General features: G+C 49.4%; 1 protein-coding gene across 4 annotated transcripts in view; it reads right to left on the reverse strand.

Moving 5' to 3' along the window:
• PLXNA2 (plexin A2) overlaps positions 1-23,730 on the reverse strand; it is a 197,723-nt gene that overhangs the window by 90,987 nt on the left and 83,006 nt on the right. For all 4 annotated transcript variants that reach the window (XM_016150253.2, XM_016150259.2, XM_016150256.2 and 1 more), the window contains exon 4: positions 14,406-14,540. In XM_016150253.2, the coding sequence (XP_016005739.2) occupies positions 14,406-14,540 (135 nt within the window). The remainder of the gene's footprint in view (positions 1-14,405; positions 14,541-23,730) is intronic.

Raw genomic sequence — 23,730 nt, forward strand, 5'->3', positions numbered from 1 at the left:
AGGCTTTTCCCGTGGTTCTGGAGATGGGATCCATCATGGAATATGTGGGGTTCCTTTTCTGGGAGAACCCAAACAGCCCCTGCGTACCCGTCTGCAGTGCTTAGTGAGCTAACCGCTGCCCAACACGGCTAGGTCCTTGCCAGGACAGCTCCACGTCTTGTCTAAAAAGCTGCCGTTCACTGAGTGTTTGCTCTGTGCCCCGCACTGGGCTCAGCGCTCTGCGCACGCCATCTTGTTTAACCCCCGCAACAACCTGATAACGCAGAGTCTATCATTATCGACAATTTCTAAGAGGAAACTGAGGGCCGGATGAGATTAGATAATTTGGTGAAGGTCAGTTTTGTGAAAGGTGGAGCCAGGATTCTGGACTGCTTAATGCCGAGCCAGCCCGGCCCCCATGCCCCCAGGCCCCTCAACAGCTGGCCGGTAACGGAGCAGGAGCAGGACACAGAGCAGGAGCAGGACCCTGTCCGAGGCAGCGGCTTCCCCTTGCTGCCCGCCTTCCACAGCCCTCCCCTCACTGCCTCCAGAGCTCTCCTGGAAGGAAGCTCAGGAGAAGAGACGCAGGCATACTGTGTCCTGGGCCCAGGGACAGGTGACCTTTCCAATTCAGCACCTTTATAAATCTTACTTAATGAAGTTAAGGGGAAAAAAGAATTAATGAATAAATGAAGGTTAAATCACTCCCTGCAGAAAATTGATGCTGACAGTGTGGGCCAAGAAGAGAGCTTGGAAGGCAGGACGCCGACTTGCACAAGAGGCTTTTAAAAATCCTCTCCCCAAATTCGAGGGAGCTGCAAGGCCAGCCAAGTCTGAGATGGGCAACGAAGGCCGTGGGAAGTACCAGGCGATGGCTTGAAGGCGATGGAGTAAGAAGCCACACTCCACTTGGGATCATTTTTTTCAGAAGCCGATTTGGGTGTGCTACACATATATGTGCATACATATGCATACATGCGCGCGCACATACACACACACTGTGTACACACCTGCAGCCAATCAAGACACGGGTCATTTGGGTCTGCCTGGCTCATTCCTGGGACCTCTGCGTTATGTCTTCTCGTGAGCACCCACTTGGTAACCATCACTGTCTCCTTGCCGCCACCACCAACTGCCACCCCCAAGCCCCCCGGGGTGGTACCCCTCAGCAGAACTGGCTCAGAGGGGCCTTAGGTGAATGTCACCTGGGCCCAGGGAGGACAGAGAAAGAAAAGCAACAGGCCAGGTGGGCCGGGAGCTGGCGCAGGAGTGAGAGACCGAGGGGAAATAGATGAACCAGACGGGCACACGGTACAACTCCGAGGGCGAAACCTGGGACGCGGGGCTGGGGCGAACATGCTCCTCCGGGCGATGCTGCCGGCCTACGAAAGGACTCCGGGGCAGGCTGCCTTCTGGCCTAAATCTTGGTTTAGCTCCCCAGTGAAACAGGGATGGAGGAGGAGTCCGCAGAAGAGGATCAGCAGCAGAAATCCTCCCCGGTGGGAGCACCGAGCAGGAAAGATCAATAATCCCGGTTCCTCCTCTCTGCGCCCACGGTTTTTAGGAGGATGATTGTGAAGACGGGAAGGCTCAGAGGGACCATCATAGCTTGCCCATCATGCAGTGTGATGAGGCACGGGAGGCAGGAAGCCAGCCCTGTGCTGATGGAGGTGTGGGGGGGTTGGGGGTGGTTGGAGAGGGAGAGGCAGAGAGACTTGGAGCCAGGAGCTGACTAGATCAACCAGTAAATAAAAGGTCACAACGATTTTTCCAGGCACCCAGGGAGAAGCAGACTGAGCTCTGCTGACGGCAGGAGCTGACAATTGGCAAATGAGCCTCTGCAGTTATCTGTTTCCCTTCCTTATTCTTGTCTCATAGACAGAGGCTGGAAATAGATGCAACTGACAGATGACTTAGGATGAAAAATGAGCAACATGTTAGTGTGGGGACTCGGTGGTAGTGAAATGGGGGCTCACGACTGAACCAGAGGGAAGGAACAGGGTCTCGCTGGAGCCCGTTCCGGGGTTTGGCTCTTCCTGTGTCCCAGGCACTTAGCGGGGATTGGTCACTGAATCTTCTCTGCATCCCTAGAAAGCAGGTATTATTGTTATCCCCACTTTACAGAAAAGAAAACTGAAGTTTAGAGAGGATACTCCAGGCCCTACCAAAGAGTGGCGGAGCCAACATTTGAATACGGGCCTAACCTGCCTCCAAAGATGAGCTCTCTACACTACCCTACGACGCCTCCTTTTCATAGTTCTCTCTTTTCTTGTCTCCCCCCTTCTTCCCTTCCCTTTCTTCCTCACCTTCAGCAAGTGTTTATTGAGCACCTGCTAAGGGCCAAACACTGTACTATCTCGGGGAGACAGAAGCAGCCCAGACAGGCAAGGTCTCTGGCACTAATAAATGTGGTTGAAATGACTGACTGAACAGGACACTGTCTCTCTTTCCCTCTTCCCATGACCCTGAGCCGGGCAGAAGTTTTCATGTCAGAGAAGTGGCTGTCCTGAGGGGAAGTAGGTTGGCCGGATCGCAAAGGGCCTTGGTGGTGGGCTCTGCCCAACCTTGACATCTTTTTTTTTGACTGTGCTGCTTAGATTCACGACCTGTCCAGGGGGCCTGCTGGCGGGCTGGCGGCCAGGGAACAGGAAACACTGGGAGAGCTAGGTGCACGCTTGCTTCCTCCCAAGTTCTATGTTGCAGCAGCAGGGGCTGGGGAGCCTGAGGCACCCTACCTGTAGGCCTAGGCTCCTTTTATCTTGGTAAGGGGGTAGGTGAGTTAGCTCCACCTGAAACCTGCTTGCCTGTGCGCTGTGAATATCCTGTGAGGATTGGTACCTCCTAATCCTTGCCTTCCTCTCCAACAATAACAAAACTTGGGGACCGTACCATGAAAAATGCTGAACTCTCTCATGCCTCCATGCTGCCCTTCACGTGTGAAATGCTCCTCTGCATTTTATTTCACTTGGTACAATCAATTTCTTTCATGATTCACCTCCTCCGTGAAGCCTTCCTTCACTCACAGGCTCCGTGGGGTGCGGCACGCTCTCATGCATTCCCTTCTCTCTGCATACTGCATTGTAGTTCGTGGCCGACCTGTCTGTTTTCCTCCTCGATTTGTGATTTTGTGAGGACAAGCTCTGTGTGCCCAATAGGTCCTCGAAGGCTGTTTGATGAATTACTCGGTGGCTGAGTGGTTAACTAGACTTTGTTCTCAGTTCTGTCCATTTTTCTCTTTCCAATCTTCCTTCTGCCTGACTCTCATCTCTTTCCATGTCCCTCTCCTCATCATTAAACATTACTTGAGGGACAGTGGCTGAACCCAGACTGTTTGCTAAGCCACCAACGGCTGAGGACACAGCCAGGTCTCCCTCCACCTGGTGCAAATTTCAAACTTCAACCTGTTTGCAGAGGTGGGAAGTGCGAGTAACTGGAGGGGGAAGGAGGAAGGTCACTCGTGCAGAGGGGCAAAGGCTCGGGGAATTTAACCGCGGGGCATGGAGACCGTGAAGTGGAGACTGGCTGAGAGGCTGGGTCCCTGAGCTGGGCGGGCCGGATCAAAGGGCCAGCTGGAAAAATGCTGCCAAGTGGGGCTCTGAAGACAGAGCACGCCCTGAGGAGGAGGAGCACGGACCTGCCTAGTTGTAGGAAAGAGCCATGTTAGTGTAGACACCCCAAACACACAGGAACCGTGCCCCTTCTCACCCACGCCCCCACACCCCTGCTCACGAGCGCATGCACACCGGACCCAGGTCACGCTCCGAGTGCTGGGCACACAGCCACTATTTGAAACACACTCAGGACTAGAAAAAATGCACCAAGTGTCTTGGCTGCAGGGGGCATTCCTCATGGGTGGGGAAACCGAGGATTCAGTTGGCCTTAACTCAGCCTCACTGGTGCTACTCCTTGATGATTAGCTGCAGGCAGAACCCTAACTTTCCACTCCCCAGTCACTCTCCCATCACCCCTCTGCCATTCCTCCACCTCCCTCCCCCACCTAGTGCCTAACGGCTCAAAGCTGGGTTCTAAATTTCATCTGCAGACACAGCCCCGGAAAGAAACCGTGTCTGACAGACATAGAGCGTGTGTGAGCGGCTGGCCAGACCCACAGGTAGTGAGGAAAAACCCCTGATATTTCTGCAAACGTGGTTACTTTTGGCTAAGGAGCTCAGGGGCTTTCTCTGGAGAAATCGACCAGCGGTCAGCATCCCACCTCGCAGGACCACTTTGTTCCTGGAACCTCTCCTGGCTGAAAGACTTGGGCCATTTGTATGAGAAACCAGCTGGAGTGGAGATCACTCCTTTCCCCTCCTGCCTGGGCACCCAGGAGCCCGGCCCACATAGGAAGGAGCCTCAGGTCACCTAGTGCCCAACCCCCACCCCCGCTCTCTCTGGGGAGACCATGCAGTATGAGCAGGCTGTGCTCCTCAGAACTCCACATCCTGCTTCCTTCCAAGGGTTCACCGACTTCCACTTTCTTCCCTCCCCCTTCTCTGACGCCTGGCGCCATTCTTGGCACCTCTGAAACTGTCTTCACATCACAGCAACTGTCCTAGTCATCAGCGGATGGAAATAACTTTTCATGACGGCTCCTCTGATGTTGCCGTCTTTTGTGTGGATCAAAACAACAAAACGCATCAGACTCTAGGCGTCTGATTGAAGCCTAATTGGAAATCCAAAGTGGCACTAAATGTTATGGGCTAAATAAAACACATTCAGTTACAGAAACTCAATGCAGGGAGCATGAGGGAGAGCTAAAAAGCAGACTGTGAGGTTCTGGGGGATCACCACGGGGCCCCTGCATTTGCTGGATAAGTACGACTCAAGATGGCAGGCACGGAAGCTTTCTAGAAACTAAGAACCCCTGGTTGGGGCCAGCCACTGAGCCAAGCCCAGTCTGCCTGGAAGTGCACACCTGGAGTTGCACCCGGAGGCCGGACCGGGCTTGGGCACAACGCCTCTCGCATGTTCTGCATCTGATCTCCTTGTAAAGATTTTCCTTTGCCAAACAGGCCGAACTGTGCAGAGGGGTAGAGAAAGAGCAGGGAAGTCATTATTCACCCACTGAGGTCCCAGAATGGGTCTCCTTGGTGGTGAGGGGAGAGCAGGCAGGGCACGAGCTTTGCAACCTCACACACCTGCACCTCAGCCCCGGCTCTGCCTCAGGCTTGTACGAATGGCCTGACTCGAGCACCTAACCTTGCTGAGCCTTCCTCATGTGTCAAATGGGCGTTGTCTTTCAAGGTTGTTGTACGGAGTTGAGATAATGCTTTTGAGGTGCCCGGCCTGCTGCACAGGACAAACAGCAGTAGTGACCTTGACCATGGCACTCTCTCTCTCTTTACTCTGACCAACAGAGAGTTCCTGTGACTGCTCACGTATGGCCCAGGGCAGTGTTCACTTTCCTTTATTGGTTTTTTAAACAAAATGGGGCACTGCTCCAGTCTCCGTGGGAGTGTCAAGTGAGGAGTTGTGACTCTGTGCTGGTCTCCTGGAGCCCTGACTGCCGCCTCTGAGTCCTCCTTAATTTGGAGCCAGGTGGAGCGGAGGTGCCTTCTGCACCCATGCGGCCACCAGGGGGCGCTGTCTCAGGAAGCCAAGGGGTGGATTTGGCTTCGGAAGTGAGGGGTGGAGTGCATGCCATGCTGTTTGCCAGCTTGGTGGCCCCTGGGCAAATTACTTAGCCAGACTGAATTTCAGTGTTCTTATCTGCAAAAAAAGGCAAGAACAACACCGCTTATCACACCTCAGGGATTGCTGTGGTAGCTGAGGTCATGTTTGTAAACTAAAATAAGAAAAACTCAACCTAAATGTTAGCTGATTTCAACACATCTTAGAGAAGGTAGGGCTGATAGCTGAGAGGCAGGGTAGGGTGGGTCAATTTTTTTCTTTTCTGGGTGTGGCTATACTCAGCATGATCTGCAGGGCTAGGCCTGGCGATTATGCGTGAGGGCACAATCGTAAAAATATAATTACTACTACTGACATCGTTAGGCAGGTAATATGTGCCAGGCACTTTTCAGAGTGTTTTTTTTTTTTATTTATTCATTTAACTTAATCCTCAAGCAGATCTCATAATTATGCTCATTTTGCAGGTGAGGAAACTGAAGCACAGAGAGGTAAAGCAACTTGTCCAAGGTCACACAGCAATGAGAGGTAGAGCCAGGTCTTGAACTTGGGTGGGCAGGCAGAGTCTAGAGGCCATGCTGCTCTTCATGGGGTCAGGAGAACACCCATCGTCAATCACTACCTGCTCCTTCACAGTCTAGCTTGGCAGACCCTCCCTTCTCAAGAGTCATTCTTCCCTCAGGTCTCCTGTCTTCATCTACAAAATAAAGGGCTATGCTTTACAAAATAATCTCTGAGGATCGACCAGCTCTGGATTGCTGTGGTCAGAGAAAGGGTGAGTCCTCAGTCTGAGTGACCCCATGAAGAAGGGACAAGGACAGGTCTCTCCTTGTCTAGTATGAATTACTTCGATCATTGACCGCTATATCTCTGCTATAGCAGTGCTAACTTTATATTGTAATTTATCTATATACCATTCTTCCTGCCTGAATGTGACCTCTCTGAAGGCAGGGATTCTATGTTATTTATTTCTACACAAAAGCACACTCACCAGTGTGGGTTGTTGCATTAAAAAGAGCAGAAAGAAATCAAAAAGGTATCTATCTTCAGGGCAGCCCTATTTTTAAGGTCTTTGCTAGAATATAACTTAGAAAGACTGCCTATCTATATCTGCATATGCAAATGACTTGTCAGTGGACAGCTCTATGCATTATATATGGTAGACACTTAAAGGTCCATTGAATGAATGAGTCTATGTATGCAATGATATGCAAATCTTTCCTTATTTCAATTTGACCCTTGGGACCATCTTCAGGTTCTCTCTAAGGCCCAGGTTGTTTTAATTTTTTAATTGAAAGTCTTTTAACACAACCAGTTCTCTTTCTGGCTTGTGCTGAGTGAAGCCATTGTCAATCTTGGAAAAAAATGCAGGGCTGGACCATGTTAATTAGGATTAAGTCTAGTTCTTCCAGTAATTAAGAGGATGGCCTAGGTGAGTGCCTCCCCTCTCTGGGCATTAGTTTCCTCATCTTTAAAATAAGCGTGGGGGAATATAATTAATATAATATAATAATATAATATAATATAATATAATATAATATAATATAATAATATAATATGTAGTAATAGTGTGTGTGAGGGGGTGGGGGGGTGGAATGGAAGTTCCTTCTGGTTTTGAGACCCTGTGTGATTTCTCATCTCTCAGTCACGGGAACATCATTCCGGCACTCAGTGTCAGCACTCAGAAATACCTATCTAGAAAGAGAAATCAAGTCCCTTGCCAGGGATTAGAGAGAGAATCTCCAGTCGTCCTGCCCATTTAGAGAAATGAGGTTTTTTGGCACCAGTTCTCCCAGCCTGGGCATTGTATTAAAACATTTCTTTCCAAACCAAAGGGTTTTAAAATAAGAAGGTGAAGTTTTCTCTTAAATACAACAAGCCAAGCATCTGATTAATAGGGTGGGTTTGCATTTCCTTTCCCTCGTATGAAAATATTTATCACAAATGCTCCAATGAGAATATTAATAGCCAAGGAATCAGCTCCGTGTCAGCGTTGTTGACATGGGGGGCTGGGGGAGAGACAGAGGGAAACTCAAAACTCAGGCTGGAGGTGGTCACTGCTCCCCGCTCCCCCTCCCTTCCTTTGGGAAAAGCACTGAGATGTATACACCTAGCTCCTGGTCCACACTGGAGTCCCGTGTCCTTAAACAGAAACACATGTGCATCAAAGGCTTGGCTCAAAAATGACACGTTTGAAAACAAAAGTGCAGCAGAAATTCACTTATCCTCACTTTCCTAATCCGCAAACTCTGTAATTCTCCCCAAAGTCCCTCAGGCTCCACGCTAGCCCCTGCCTCCTCACACTCTCTCCTCCCGCCGCTCAGCGCAGGTCCCGGCCCAGACAGCAGGCAGGGCTCCTGTTACTGAGACTTCCACTGCCTTGTAAAAATATACCTTGGCACGCTTGGCCTGCGTCCTGGGAAGCCTTATCGCCTGGACTAAACAAATGTGCACAATCAAAATAATAGTCTGAGATGTCAAAATAAATGAGCGGGGGACATCTGGAAGCATGGTTCCCGCATTTTTTCTTTTCTTTCCTCAAGTCTTTAGATGCCTTTAGGGCTTGGCTGTTTAGTGGCTTGGCCACAGGTAGGAGACATACTATTATTACTCTGATATCACAATAGGCCCTTTGAAGTGCTTCTTAGTTTTGGCCCTAGGTCCAGGTTTACAGTTGACAGACTATCCCTCAAACCAAGAAAACCAAAGTCAGTTCTCTAGTGAAGATGGCTGGACCCTGCGGTCATGGCATGCTGGAGGGGTCTGGTGTGTCCTTCCCCACCCTGTGCAGGGTCTTCACCGAATCCAGGAGATGGGGTGGCGGTGGGGTGGGGTCTGTCCTGCACTTGAGACCTTCAGAAGAAGGGTGGCTTACTATCTTTTCAAATAATTTTTGTTTCTCATAATGCCAGGTCAAAATTCTTCATGCCCCTACTCTCTTAATGACTTAGAGTGGGGTCGTTAAAAAGTCAGTCTCCTGTAATCCACGAGGGTAAGTTTCCGATAAGCCACCGCCCCGTGTGGCAAAGGTGGACCACCAAGGAGGTCTGCCTTCTGAATGAGGGGATGCAACATTGCCACAGGAGCTCTGAGAAACACTGGAAACCACGTATTAATCTTCCCTGAGCTTCACCTCTCAAAGTGTGCTCATGGATGCACGCATCAGAATCACCTGGGGCGACTGGCCGCGGAGAGGGGAAGGGGCAGATGGAAGAGAGAACTCTGTGACTTCTAGGCCTAAGCCATAAAAAAGGCAATAAAGTTTCTACCTTACTCTTGCAGCTCTGAGCTGCCATGTCTGTGATGAGCTGCAACTCTCCAGAAGGCCGACTCTCTCGAAGCTGCCATGCTACAAGGAAGTCCAAGATGTATGGAGAGGACTTGTCTAGGGCACTCTGGCTGACAGTCTCAGCTGATCCCAGCCTTCTAGTTCCCAGGTGTCCGACTCGTGAGAGGAAGAGCTTCCGGATGGTTCCGGCCCCTATTCATTCCAGTCACCCCATGCTATTCACGTTGTAGAGAAGAAAAAAGCTCTCTTTGGTGCACTCCCTCTGAATCCCTGACTTACAAAGTGTATGAGCTCAATAAATTTTGTTTTATGCCCCTAAATATTGAAGTGCTTGGTTATGTAGCAAGAAATGCCCGGAAGAATGTGCTATGTCGGAGCCTTCAGAACTGGGGTCTGAGCGTTCACTATGAAGAAAGGCAGGCCATCCTTGGTAACAAGCTTGAGACTTGGTCTGCCTACCTGGAGAGGCCAGAACAGAGAGGCCATGAAAAGCCCCATGGGGGACAGCCCTCTTCTGGCCAAGTGTCCCACATGAAGCCAGACAGGGCCCTGAGGGGGTGGGGGTGACCAGGGCTCAGGATCCCCCCTTCTCTGCACAGATGTTGTCATGTCGGCCTTCTGGGCCTTGCACATGGGTCAGGGGCTGCCTCTGTGTGTATCAAGGGGAGCAAGACTGTTTAGTCTGCTGGGCACATTCCTGGATTTTTAAAATAAATAGGAGATTATGAGCAACTCAGCCTGACACTGTCATTCGGCCAGGCCAGAGGTTTCTGAGACATCCCTTGGGAGGGAGCCGCAGGAATGGCAGGTTGCACGTGTTCAGCTGAGACTGGGAACTCTGTCCCAGCCATGATTTAAGTGGAGTCGCTTCTTGCCCGCTCTGGGGTCCCGGGGAACTTCTAATAGTACCACTGATAGCGACAATGATAACAATCACTGCTGCCGTTTGAGGGCACTGACTGTGTGTCACCCACAGCGCTAGGTCACTTGTGTATAATCTCAGTTAGTAGTAGTCCCATTATGCAGATGGAGAAACTGAGGTCTAGTGACGTGAAATAACTTACTCAAAGCCACACACACAGTGAGTGGCCATGAGTGGAACGGGAGGCAGTCTGACTCCCGTGCTCCAGCTCTTAACCACGGTGCTACACTGCCTCTCCGGGCCTTGAAAACGACAGCAGCGCCCCACGCCCCCGCAGCCAGCACCAGCCTCTCTGCTGCTCCCAGGGCCCTTCTGGCCTACACATATCCATTCTCCACTGTGACTCCCTTTTCCCATTTCACCCTTCGCTGGATCATTTTATGCCTCTATTCCCTCTGCTAATTCAAACTAATTAAAGTATAAAATAGAATAATTGCTTCCATCCCCATACTCTTTACCCGTGCATCCTGAGTACAGAGTTAGATTCCGTTTCTGGGAGTGGCCGCCACCCTGACAAGTTGGGTGGAAACTGGGGCTATCAAGTTTCTTTTCATCTTGCTGCTGAGTTTTTCACTTGGCTCGCAGCCCGATTTTCCCTGGACTCACTGTCTGACTTCCATTTGACACTGGAAATACGTGAACAACTTGTACGCACTCCCATACCATCTGTCAATTCACTGCTGAGGAAGCTGAGTGGACCTTCTAGGCACCAGGCGGGCATTCTATCACCGGACCGCCTGGGCGGCTGACAGGATCGGGGGACTGGTTCCAAAATTTTCCCCTGGGACTGGCCGGCCTTCGATCTACTAACAAGAGTTTAACTCAAGTTGTTCAGCAGTGGCACTAATGACCCAACGTGTCTTACTAGTCCTATTCTATTTCTTAATTACATTTAATTGAACAAGAGAAGGAGGGAGAGAGAGAGAGAGAGAGAAGCATGAGCCATACTGGGTGGTTCTAGCTCTGTGGGGAGATGAAAACCTCTACAGGCAGGACTTGAGACCAGAGACTTGTTTCTACTCTAGAATGCTGTGTGTCATCAAGAATATAATAGGTGCCATGTTTGGAGGTTGGGGAGGGGAACAGAGCTAAGAGCTGCAGACAAGGTGAAGGCAGGGATGAGGGTCGACTGTGCAGAGATTTATTAGCAAGTGCAGTGATGGGAAGCCCCATTCCCGTGATGCCTTACAAAGTCTTAGGTCTTTTAGAAAACTCCAAAGCCGCTTAAGTCACTGTCTCAAAACAATAATACACTTATCCATAACCAGCCAGCCTTTCTGCCCTCTCTGTAGTGGTCACCTTTTGGGGAATAAGTTTACACGAATATGCATGGCCTCCTAAACTCCTGTTCCGAAAGTTCTTTGGGTCTAACCTCAAGCCTGTCCACTGTGCCTTTGGTGTTGTCTTCTAGAGGAGGAGCGTCTCGACGTTGAGAACTTAGACAACTGGGGAGCTAGATTTATTCTCTCTTTACAGGTGAGGAAACTGAGTCCTAGGGGAGCTAAGGGTCCAGGTCACCCAGCCTGTTGCAAGTGGGACCAGGACTAGAGCATAAGCCTCCTGGCTCAGCCCAAGGCCTCCCGGAAGTGGCGCCCTGCCACCTCACTTCCTCCCCGTCACCACTCATCGTCACTCCTGAGCAATGGGATCAGAAAGCCTGAGAACCGGAAGGGGCCAAGCAACTCTTCACGATGACTATTTGTGGTGCTTGAGGCAGCGTCAAAACAAATTCCCATGTGTTGTCTCTGCTGGGCCTCACAGGGACCCTTGTCAAACACACTGAGGTGAAGTGACTTGTCTAAGGCCACCAGCTATAAAATGTTGAGATGGGATCCAATTCGAAGCTTTGGACTTCAGAGACGACCCCGTTATCTGACACGGACCCTCTATTTCATAAGGGAGGAAACGGAAGCTGTGAGAAAGTCATACTCGGGTTATGGCACAAGCTGAACTAGAACCCAAGCCATCTGACATCATTTTCATTGACTGTTCTGTTGTCACATGTTAAACCATTTCCTTAAAGAGGCCCGAGCGGTCCACGAATGCTCTGGACTCATAGCTGCTCAGACTCAGATGAGCCTCCTGAGCTGTTCTTGGCCCTCATCTCTGGCCCCAGCCCCTGGTGAAATCACCTGGCTACCTATTTTTACATGATTTCCAGTTCTCCAGGTGACAGGCCTCTGTGCTCCACCACAAACCCCCCTTAGACTCTGCCTGCTGATCACAGCTCCAGCTGGCATAGGTAGCTCTCTGGACTAATATGTCGCCTGACTAGAGACGGACGGCTCCATGGCATTCCACCCAGACTCTTCCTACATCTGCTCAGCACAACTGGCTCCTACCGAAGCCCTTTGTCTGGGCAGATAGTAACAGGAATTGTCAGCTGAGGCAGAAGATGAGGACAAACGAGAGGATATTTTGAAATAAGCTATGCGGACACAGTTTAGCCAGGGCTGATGCTCTTCGAGGTGACATCGGCTACGGTCTGGTTTCATGAGGTCAGTATCTTGCCTGATGGCCACTCGTCAGCTTCCAGCCCTGGCCCAGGCCCTCTCCTTTGGCCACATTTTGAACGCAATTTCAGAAAGCATCCCGTTTGAGAAAAAGATATGCAACGGAAACAAACAAACAAACAAAAACATGCCGTGGCATCTTCTCGGTTTCACTAAGGCCTCACTGGTCACTTCTGTTTGTTGTTTCTGCTTTTCTACTTTACTGGGCTCAGAGAACCCAAGAAAGAGTTTTTACCCAGGGTTACCCACCTGGTCCTTGGCCCGACATATCATGCATAATGTGGGCCTATCTGATGCCTCTGACCATCCTTTCATCCACTTATCCAGGTTGCCATTTACCTGTCCATCCCTCTGTCTATATATAATTCTGCATAAGTTTCTGGAACAGTGTTCACCAAATGTCAATGTTAAATTTTGGGTAGTGGGGACTTGTTACTATTTTCTTTTCTGTATGTATTTGTTGAATTTGTTTAGTGAGCATCAACTATTTTTGCTTAATAAATAATCTTTTGTCTATAAGAAAATAAAAGGAAGGAAAAGCAGAGTATTTATAGACTTCTATCTGATGTTATAGCTGTCTGGGCATGCGTTTCTCTCCCTCGTTAGAACGTTAGCAACTTCAGGGTAGTGACCGAGTCTTATTCATTTTGATGTTTTCCCAGTATATCGTTTCCAACATATATATTCCCAGTAATTTTTCTTAGGGCCCACAAACTGTTTTATTGGAATGATAGGTCAGTGTTTACTTCCAAGATTGTCCTTCTCACTCTAGGTTAGGGTATGGGAGAGCCTCCTGCAGCCCCACCAAATTCCCATCTGGACCTGTTTATGCCTCAACTACAGGGGCCCCCTGAAGGGAGGTAAGAAGACAGGTGGGTTCGAGAGGATCTGGATGTAATTCACATGCAATTAGCATATGATTTGTGACTTCTATTCTCAAGAAGTAATTTTCAAGGTAGAGCTGCATCCCTGCTTCCGTCCCCTTATGCTGTCACGTGCCCGTGCGGCTCTTCCTTCCTTCCTCCACTCATCCATCATCCCTGGATCCGGAGTTCTTACATTCACAAAGAAAGTGGAGAAAGAGAACTCTGAGCAGGGTGGCACTGATCAGGGACACCTGGAATCTTGGCAGAGTATGTTGAGAATGACACATGAGCTGGGAGGCTCTTCGTGAAGGCTCACTGGTCTTCCAGCCCAGCATCCTTGTCTAGCCTAAGTCATTGTCCTCAGCACCAAGACAGATTCACAGTCCTTTTTCTCCATCTTTGGCCTTTATCTTGCTTACCATGTTCAGGAAAATGCCAAGAACACCACTTCTGCTGAACAACTGCTGACGCACTTACTGAATGAATGAAAAGAACCAGACTTTCCTAAGGTCTTTGCTTCGCTGTCTTCATCTCCATTGATTTGCTGAATCCCCCATTTTCCCTGCTTCTTTCGCCCCTCACCATGGCTCTCCCCGAATTTGCTTTCTCTCTGATCACGCATATTTAAAGCAAAAACAATCCAAGCAGGTGGGGAACCTGGCCAGTAGTTACAAAGCAGAGGGTATAAGTCTGCTTCTCAGGGCTTCCCAGCTCCGCAGGCAGAGCTTCAGCATCTCGGAGCTCGCCAGCTTCTACCCCGCCTCAGTCTAAGATGCAGGCCAAGATTTTTATCTCCTTCAGAGGCCCTCTCTTGGGTCTGTCTCTCCCAGGATTAGGCCCAGCCTGGAGGCCTTGATTATTTACACCTCTTTGGCTCCCTTGAGCAGCAGACTCTGTGGGCCTGGGAGCAGTAAATCTACCTCCTAATCAGGCCAAGCTGCTTTGTGAAGCCTGGCCCGTTCTTGCGGGGCTGTTCATCACCCTCTGAGACAGGGGCTGTAGACCAGAAAGAAGCCTGAAAGATGTGGCTGGCCCCGTTGCTTCTCTCTGGCTCCCTACAAAAACCTCCATGGATGCTACCTCTCCCAGGACCCCTGAGCAGCAAGCCCAGAGGTCTCCCTTGTTAGATGAAACAGCTTCTGAACAAAGCTCACAGTTTACCAGCTCCTCCCAGGCTTTGGAAAGGAAGGATAGGTGCTGGTACTTACCTGTCTCTCAGACATGATGTACAGGTAGCGCTGATCAATGGAGAAGGCCATGTCCCGGAGGATAGGGCTCCCGTCTTTGAGCACAGAGACCATCTCATACTGGACCCCACCATGGGGGGGACCATCGGCTCGAATCTGCAAAAGAAACAAGGGATCCTCAGCATCTGTACTCAGGTAGCTTGATAGTAGATAATCGCCTCGCCCTACGACCAATTGCTAGGCATCAGGGAAGACAGAGATGCCCCTTAGTTCAAATAGCCCAGTTCCACCAAAAAGAATCCCTTTTCAAGTGGTCTGAGTGTGCTGAGTCTGGGATTCCTAATGGTGGGTTTATTTTTTGTGTGTATATGCCCTTATGGGGTTATTCTAGTGTGTGTCCACATCTATTTATTGCACTGCATGATGGGTGCAAGTGCGTATGTGCTTTGCACACTTATTTGTGTTTGGGGCAAAAGAGTCAACATCTGTACACAGTGTTTCTGCCTCAGGCAGACAAGGGAGAATGGTGAAGAAATCACACAAACTGTCAAAAAGCTGGTCATCAAGAGTTTTGAGATTTTAAGATTTTGGGAAGGTCTTTCTGTTCCCACACATATTCCCTAGATGTCTGCAGATCCACCTGGGGGCTCTGTGAGCCAGGAATCCTGGCTCGGTCTCTCGGCACCCATCCTGGGGTAGTAAGTTGGAAAGGACTTGGACACCACCTAGTCCAGTGCTTCTGAGCCCTGGCGGCACATTAGAATCATCTGGGAAGTTTTAAAAACCATGGATATCAGGGGTGGGTCCATTCATCTGGACCTCTGTGGGTGGAGCCTGGGCACCTCTGTGGGGTTTCACAGTTCCCCAGATAAATCTAATGAGTGGCCAGAGTCTAGAAGCACCAATACCAAGGCAGTACGGTGGTTCTCAAACCAGTGTGCCCTGAAAACCACAGCTGGGGGGAATGTGGGGGGAGCTTGGTAAAACCTGTTGCCGGGTTCACCCCCAGAGTTTCTGTTTCAGTGGGAATGAAGCTTGAGAACTTTCATTTCTAACAAATTCCAAGGCGATGTGGATTCTGATGGTCTGGGCGTTTGAGAAGCGCTAATTTAGTCTAAGCTCTATAGGCACAGAACACTGAGACTCAGTGGGGAGAGGCCCCTAAGGTCACCCAGAAGTCTGTGGCCAGGAGTCCTCGGTTCGATTGCGCCCCCGCCCCCAGAATTCTCATTCCCAACACAGCAGCCGACTGTTGACCAATATTCCCTAACCAGTGGCTCCTTTCCTTGTCCTCTACCCATAGAAAACTCCTCTATCTCAAGCCCCACTTCCTGCAGGAAACCTTCCCAATCTGTCCACCACACTAATTGCGCCTCACCCCGATGCCTTTTTTTCCCACCAGACATTTCGCCCTAGGATTATAATCAATTGCGTTGTTCACTGCATATGTACTAACTGGCATGTATTGACAACCTATCTAAATTGTTCTCTAATTGCTTCATTTGTGTGTACATCTGTCAACACTTTGAAGGCAGGGATGTGTTTTCTATCTCTCTTATAGCTGGCTAGAATGAGGCAGGAACATAGCTGGTGATGGATAAAAGCGAATGCTTGAGAAATGCTTATTGAAAGGACATGAACTACGAATCAACTGATTGAGTATCGCAGATTCTTTAGCCCAGAACAAAGTCAAAAGGGATTTTCTCAGAAAGACCTTAAGATTAGGCTTCCCCTTCCTATTCCCTTGTACTTCTAAGTATCTCCTTCCCTCTGCCCATTTCTCCCACCTCACAGAGAGCTCCCAAGTGCAAGGACCTCAGCTTATTCATCCCGAGGGCCAAGCCTGGTGCCTGACGCCACAGTAAACATGTAATGATGGACAGTAGGTGCATCTTCAGGTCCTATCGGCTGAGTAAGGAGAGTCAAGAGCATTATCTATTGCAGAATTGAGGGAGTCAGCCCAGTGCTTCCATTCATATTTCTCTACCCTCTTCAGAATTTGTATACTTAGAGACCTGAGCTAAGGCACGAGCTCGCTGTGGGTGGGTGACTGTGGCCCTGCAATTCTCAGTGCTAGAAACAGCAGATTCTTGCCTGAGGCCCTGTGCCCAGCCTCAAGGGTGGGAACAGTGTGGCAGACCCTGGAGTCAGAGATACTGTGCTCTCCTCGCCTTCTTTGATGGCTCAGGCCTTGAGAATGAGGAGGTAACCTCAATGGAACCAAAGAAATTCTGCTCTCAGCCATTCCTACCCCAGCAACTTCCCTTGTGGTTTGGACTCTCTTCTTTCCACTGGCTCCTTTTTTGCCTTTTTTTTTTTTTTTACCTAGCTAGTAGCTTCCTGTTGTTCAAAGCTGTTGCCTTGGCAACTGTCACTAAAGCCCCTCCTTCCGGGGGAGGGGTTAGGGCTCCCTTGACTTCATTCTCACAGGGTGGAGGAAGACTCTGGGGGCAGCGATGATGCAAAGGGGCTGAAGCCACGAACCTCCACCCTGGGTGAATCCGATTATGCATTGAAGCAGACTGAAGAGTGAGGGTCTTTATCTAGGAAAACGCCCCCACCATTAAATGGTTCCCTTAATATTCCAAGCATTCTCTCTTTGATGGGCAGATCCCAAAGTTCCTTGAGATCCAGAAATGTAGTAGCTTTTAGTCAAGCTATTGCAGGGGGTAGAGGAAAGATGTGATAGGCGACTTCTGGTTGGCTTGACCTCAGTTTTCTGTCCTCATAAAATGGGGAGTCCAGGCACCATTTCTTCCCAGTGCTTTTCACCACCCTCCCTGTGACAGCTGCTCCTCTCCAGTGAGGTTTAAGTCTCCTCAAGGCTCTTGGTCAGCCCCAGGAGCTGTAGAGCCAGCCCCCTCTACAGGCCTGGTCCAGGATATCCCCGCCTGGGAGGCAGTTAAGTCCCTGCCAGGCAGAGCAGCGTCCCTCCTCACTCGCCGGGACGCTTGCCTGAATCCCCAGCAACGCCTGGACCCAAAGTCAGAAGGAGGAATGTCACAGTCTGGCCCTCTCTCTGTGGTCCCTGGGACTGGGTGGTACCCATGGCCAGGCTGGAGCTAGAATTTAACCAAAGCCAACTTATCACATCCTGTGGTGCATCCCAGTTAGGACCAATCCCAGCCATTCGCTTTTTACTGAATCAGAGACCTACACAGGCTCCGTTTGTCTGTTTGTTTATCGTTGTTGTTTGTCCCATCTGCAACCCCAATCTTTCAATAAACTAGTTGAAAACAGAATCGAATCTATATAACTCTCAAACACCAGAGCTAAAACCAAACCAGAACAGAAAATGTTCTTGGAACTGAACCTGAACCAAGCTATCCTATTTCATTCTGTCTAAATCCCTTCGGAGAAAAGCAGTCTTGCCCAGGAAGTCTGAGCCTCTCGACTTATTCCCTCATTCCACGCTATCTGCCTCCAAGACACCTACGGGAGGGCAGAGAAGATGGAAAATGGGGCCAAGAGGCCAGGGAGTCAAAGAGAATGAGGTGGGGGCAGGGACTGGCAGGCAGAGGGCAGGGGGGACCTACTGGGCCACAGAGATCGTTCCCCTCCCTAATTCCCTTTGTTCTCTCTGGCAACACACAGAGTGGGCAGAGTTCAGGGTTCCCAGGCTTCTGTTCTGTCTCTGTTCTTGCCTGGGCTTGATTTCTGCCTAATGGTACACTTTTAGGTCGGTTACCTCATCTCTCTGAGCCTCAGTTTTCCCCTGTGAATAACAGGAAGAGGCCATCTGCTCAGAGCCTATCACCGGAGAATCGCAGACGTGTAAACACTGCCAGAGCCGCATGGGCCCGGGAGCTCCTCTCGCCCAAGCTCTTCCGTCGCAGGCATGCGGCTGGCAGTGGTGGGACTGGGGCTCGAACCGGCTCCCAGCCAGCGTGGTCCAGAGGAAGCGCATGGCTGAGGGAGACTAGGGAGGAGGGAGGAGGGTCTGACCAGGGGGAAGGGTTCAAGCGCAGGATTGCCCAGATCATTCTGTCTTAGATAGGAAGGGCCGAGTTTCAAAGTTGTCCCCCATCCTTGCCCGACACAGCATTGTAGTGGTGAGGGGACTGTCAGGGAGTCCTAAACAAAAGTGGCATTTTAAAATCCAATTAATTAAGTCTATTCTGTGGCGTCCCCAAAAGTGACAGTTCTATCCAGCTTTCCAGCTCGTGTCCCTAGGCCAGGTTTTAATGACCACAAGGACAACAATAGACTGAAATGGGCCATGAATCCAGTCCAAGAGAAGGGCGTTATCAGCCCAAGCTGCACAGACCTCTGTCCGCATCCAACCAGGTGGAGAGGAGCGAGGGGGCAGGCAGACGGGGGAGGTGACACGTGGAAGCGAGTCCTTCCAGGCATGTCTTTCTAGTTGGACTCTTCCTCTCCTCAGAGGACATGCAGAAGCTACCTGCACCATTTTGCTGGAAGAAGCTCAGAAGGCGCGATAAGAACAGTGTGCTACAGTGGAAGGTGACAGTTTTTACTAAGACCAGAAAAGGAGATAATGTACCTACACTGTTGCAAAAGGAGATTTCGGCTAGCTCTCGTAAGAATTCCTGTTGTAGGGAGCCCTGACTGTAGAATGAGTGACCACAGGAGGCTGGGACTGCCTTCTCAGGAGGGCTTTGAATCCACAATAACCTCTTTTGCTTCATGGGTAAACGTGGCCCTGCCTGAGGTGGTGGGATGGACTTGGTGAATTTTCCAAGAGTCCTGTTTGCCTAAAGAATTTTATAATAGCTACTGCTCCTATCGCTTTTGTAGTACACTAGCTGCTGTTGGAACTGCTCTGTGAAAATTAACTCTTTAACCTTTACAAGAACCTCTAAGGTAAATACTGTTATTATTTCCATTTTACGGAGAGGAAATTTGAGGTATGAGAGAGTGAGGTGACTTTCCCAAGATCACAGAGCTAAAGGGTGACAGAAGTGGGATTCCCACAGAGCCTGATTTCTCAGCCGCTCTGTAACTCTAGGAGAAAATAATGGATGAACGTAGCTTTCAGGGCAGCTGAGAACAGAGTAGACTGAAAGTCCAAACTGATGTCATTTACTGTGCTTCTTCAGACCCCAAGGCCAAAATTTCCTGGAGGCAACAATAAACTCAGAATCTAATTTCAGGTGTCCCTGCTTGGGGGCTAAAAGTCGGTTTCTCAGGGCTGGCTTTGGGGCAAGTGAAATCCAGGGGAGGTTTACTCTATCCCCCAGGTGGGAGGGGCCTCTTTGAAATGAGAATGAAAAGTAATCCTATTAGTAACTTTCCTTTAAATCACAGCTAGGTCTGTATAGAAATTAATGATAGCCTCTTTATTTGAAATCCAATTCAAATCAGCATATCCAATTAACTAGCTTACAGGCCTCTCCAAACTCTTTTTCTTGTGCATCAATTTCTTCTCTAGTCAGTCCTAAATTATGGTGCTCTTGCTTGGAATTTGGCATTCTAATATCACTTTATTAGCAGTAGTATTAGAATTAGTAGAAGTAGTAGTAGTAATAGTAGTAGTAACAGCAGCAGCAGCAGCAGTAGTAATAGTAATTTCTTTTTTTTTTGCAAGATCAGCTGACAAGCAATAAAATTGAGAATTTTCTTCTTGGGCCTCTCAGTAGGAAACAGATTAGTGTGAGAGGTTCCCCAAGCAGAGGGAGGCACTGGTTCCTGTCCGGAGAGCTGGGATCAAATTCCAACTTTCTCATTAATTGGCTATGTGACTTCAGGCAAGACACTTCTCTTGTTTATGCAATAGTTTCTGAAGCTACTAAATCAGGGTGGCAACTCCTTTCCTTACTAGCTCAAAAGGATGTTGTGAGAATAAAATGAGTTATGAATTTCGGTATCACCCAGGATGCATTTCACACATACCTACCGTAAGACAGGCCTGTGCTAAGAGCTAGGGACACTGTGGGAAAGAATCTTCTTCAGAAGCCCAAGGAACAGGGACGTGGACAATCCAACCCAAATACTTGGGGCGCCCCTTGTGAAAGGAGGTTTGTATGGGGAGTCCAGGGAGGCTGGCCTGGGGCAGGGCAGAGCCTCCCCTGGACTGAGGGAGCCCTGAGGGTAAGGCCTTCTAGAGGAGATGACACCTAAATGGAAAGGCAGGAGTGGAAAATTTAAATTTTAGGAAAATTTTAAGTATGATGTAAATATGAACAAATTATTGTTATGTCTTAGCCCAGATTTCTTGGGAATGTTGTGCCCATACATGAGCATTTGAAGAGGATGAGGCTTCTGACGTGCAGTTACTGAGGGCTCAACAATTTCAAGCAGGTCTTGTCACCTTATGTCCTAAAATTCACTTTGGAAGAGGCCTTTATGACTTGATTTCATTTCGGCCTCAGAACCCTGGGCTTGCATCGTATATGAATGCGTGCGTGCGTGTGTGGTGTATGTGTGTACAGGTGTATAAATGTGTGTGTGTGCATGTGCGTGTGCGTGTGTGCATGTTTAGATCTTTAAACAGGGGAAAGTGGTGCCGTTCAGACTGAACTGGGGGTGAGTTAACGAGCAAGTGTCTGCAGCTGTGCATTTAGTGCTGCGAGAGAAAAGATTCACGCTAAAGTTTATTTTTGTATAGCTTCATGACCCGAATTATTTATAGATTGAAGTCCTTAGTAAATTCAGTCACTGAGATTCTTCCTCACTCTATTCTGCACACACACACACGTGCATACACACACAGAAGCAGCCGCAGCAACTCCTAGGGCGGCTCTGGCTTGCCCCCCAACCCCTGGAGCTGACCAAACGTTAACTAACCATGCAGCGTCACAGCCCAGCAGGCTGAGGTTCCCCAGAGAACAGCTGGGAGCCTGGCCTTAAATGCTTGGCTAATTGGAGAGGGACACAGGAGCCTGGAAAACTTGGCCTGCGGGTTGCACTGAGCCAGGAGAGGAAAGAAGGGAGATGAGGCCAAGGATCTGCTTGTCCATGAAATGAAAAGAGGTCACTAAGATGTACTAATCTTGGAGAAATCTGGCTGCCCCCACCCTATGCACACATGTATGTGCACACACACGCACACACGCACATACCCTCGCCACACATGTAGATTCTTCCAGCACTGGCCCCTCGCGAGTCAATCACCTGGGCTTTGACTCTGGAGACTGACATTTTCACGTACAATTACTTCCATTTTTGTGCATTAAGAATTCGCCCTAGATATTAAACCAAGGGTGATGGGCTAGCAGAGTACTGCATGGAGCTAGAGGGTCCTGGATTTCAAAAGGCCAGGCCATGGCGGCTTTCTCCTAGAACATGGGGAGGGGGTCCCAAGAGGGGCACTTGTTCTCTGGATTTCTGTATCTTGAGACAGATTAAGAGCCTGGCTCGTAATGACAGGGGATAGTGGATGTAGTGAATATTTATTGATCATCTACTATGAGTAAAGTCAATGTTCAGGAGTTAGGTTGGAGAGATCGGCTGGCGCGGGAGGTTTTTTCCCTCCTAAATCGTGGCTTCTTTGCTCTTCCTCAGCCAGAGGTGGATGGCCAACCAATCACTGATCACTGCTGCCCTCAGGACTGAGAGGAATGGCCTTGGCTTCTCACCTTCCTTTGGCTAAAGATTGCACTTTACAAGGGTGAAGTGCACCCTACCTCAGGGGCCTTTCCCTTTACCACTCAGGGGAGAGTGGCATCAAGATCTAGAAGTAAAAAAATCCAGTCTCAGTGAGCTCGCACAGGTGAATAATGCAGGCAGCTACGGAGCACAGGGCTCTGGCCTCAGACCAGCCCCACCTTTCGGTGCTGCTCCAGCTCAAGACGGGCAGGTCAGGAGGCGCTGGGAACAGGATGAAGCTGCCAGGGGGAGAGGAAGCATTTGATTGTTCTGGGAAACAATAAGATAAACTCAGCGAGGGACAGCCGAAGCATTAAGCAGCCTCAGATGAAATCAGATCACTCAGCGGCAAAGCAATAATTCATGGAGAGCGCGCACAGAGTCGGGGAGACTGTAGAAGGGTAGGAGGAGGAATTGATAGAGAATAATGACAAACTTCTGCCAAATCAGAATCTCTGTTTACCCAAGTCTCTAGCAATGTGGGACTCTAGACATCTCCATGCAAGACACTGCACACAGGTTCCCTGCCTGGGGATGCCCTGGCTGTTCCAGGATTGAATTGATGATTCAGAGCTGCCCTTTAGGAGTCATGCAGAGGGCAGTGCAGCCTTCCTCCCCAAGCTCTGGAATAGGGCCTGGTGAGAATTCCGCAGGGGAGACTCAGGTTAACTACCCTGGAGAGGCCCGGCCCCATGGCACTCCCCGGGAGGGAGCGGGCAAAGGAACCCAGCCCTTCCCGGACCGGATCCGCACAGGCTTTCCAACTGATTATCTCCCTGTATCAATTTAGTTCAACATGTTTATTGAACATCTATTGCGCATGCTCACTAGTGTGCCAAAGATTGAAAATATTGACATGAATAATCTTGAAAACTATGGGAAAGACCCCCCCCCCCCTTTCACAGAACAGGAAATGTTATGTTTCCAGAACATGCCTACTCAGCTAGTAAGTGGCCCAGGGAAGCCCAAAGCTGGTCCACCAGATTCCAAAGCCTGGACTCTGTCTTCCTTTGTCCTGCCTCCCTCTGGGACCTGGGTTTCCCTATGTCCTACAGAAGGGCAATGTCTGCACTAAGACTCAAAATTACATCCACAAGTGCTGGGTGCCCGGGGAACAAAATAGATCATATAGCTGTCTCCTCCAGTGTGACAAAGAAGGCCACCTGCAGCCCGGAAAAAGAGCAAAGGGTGGGTGTTTAAGAGGGTTATTAGCCTCTTTAATTAACTCATTCTTTTCAATGGTCTAAAATTGCCCTGCGTTTTATAATCTGGAACAGTAATCTCTTGCTTTCATTAACACGGAGGATGGCTGTCAGGGCGGGAAGGGAGGTCGAGATTTGTGCGCACAACAATCTGACACTGGGCTTGTGCCTGAATGCAGAGGACTCCCTGAGATTTTCAAAGGAAAAGTCATTAAAAAAAAAAAAAAACTCATGTGGTGCGTATATACCATGGTGCAGAAAATGTGAGGTAACTAGAAAAAAAAAAAAAAAGAAGAAGAAGAAGAAGAAGACCATATCCACGGGCTGTATTTCTCTTCCCATTGCTCATGGGCTAGGTCTGAGTCTTTATTGCGTCTTATCTGTGCCACTGCGCTAACCTGAGAAATCTCCCTGCCTCCAGCATATTCCCGCTCTAATCTGTTCTTCCAAACACTGCCAGATTAAGCTTCTTAAAACACTTATTTGATCCTGCCTTTTCTGTATGCAAAATCCTTAAATTTCAGGTGTTTGTAATTTTCTTTCTCTTGCTTATCTCAGTCTCCTAATTTTTTTTTTCTAATAATGAACACACACTA

Source organism: Rousettus aegyptiacus, unplaced genomic scaffold (genome assembly GCF_014176215.1).
Source record: "Rousettus aegyptiacus isolate mRouAeg1 unplaced genomic scaffold, mRouAeg1.p scaffold_m13_p_17, whole genome shotgun sequence".
Taxonomy (NCBI): Eukaryota; Metazoa; Chordata; class Mammalia; order Chiroptera; family Pteropodidae; genus Rousettus; species Rousettus aegyptiacus.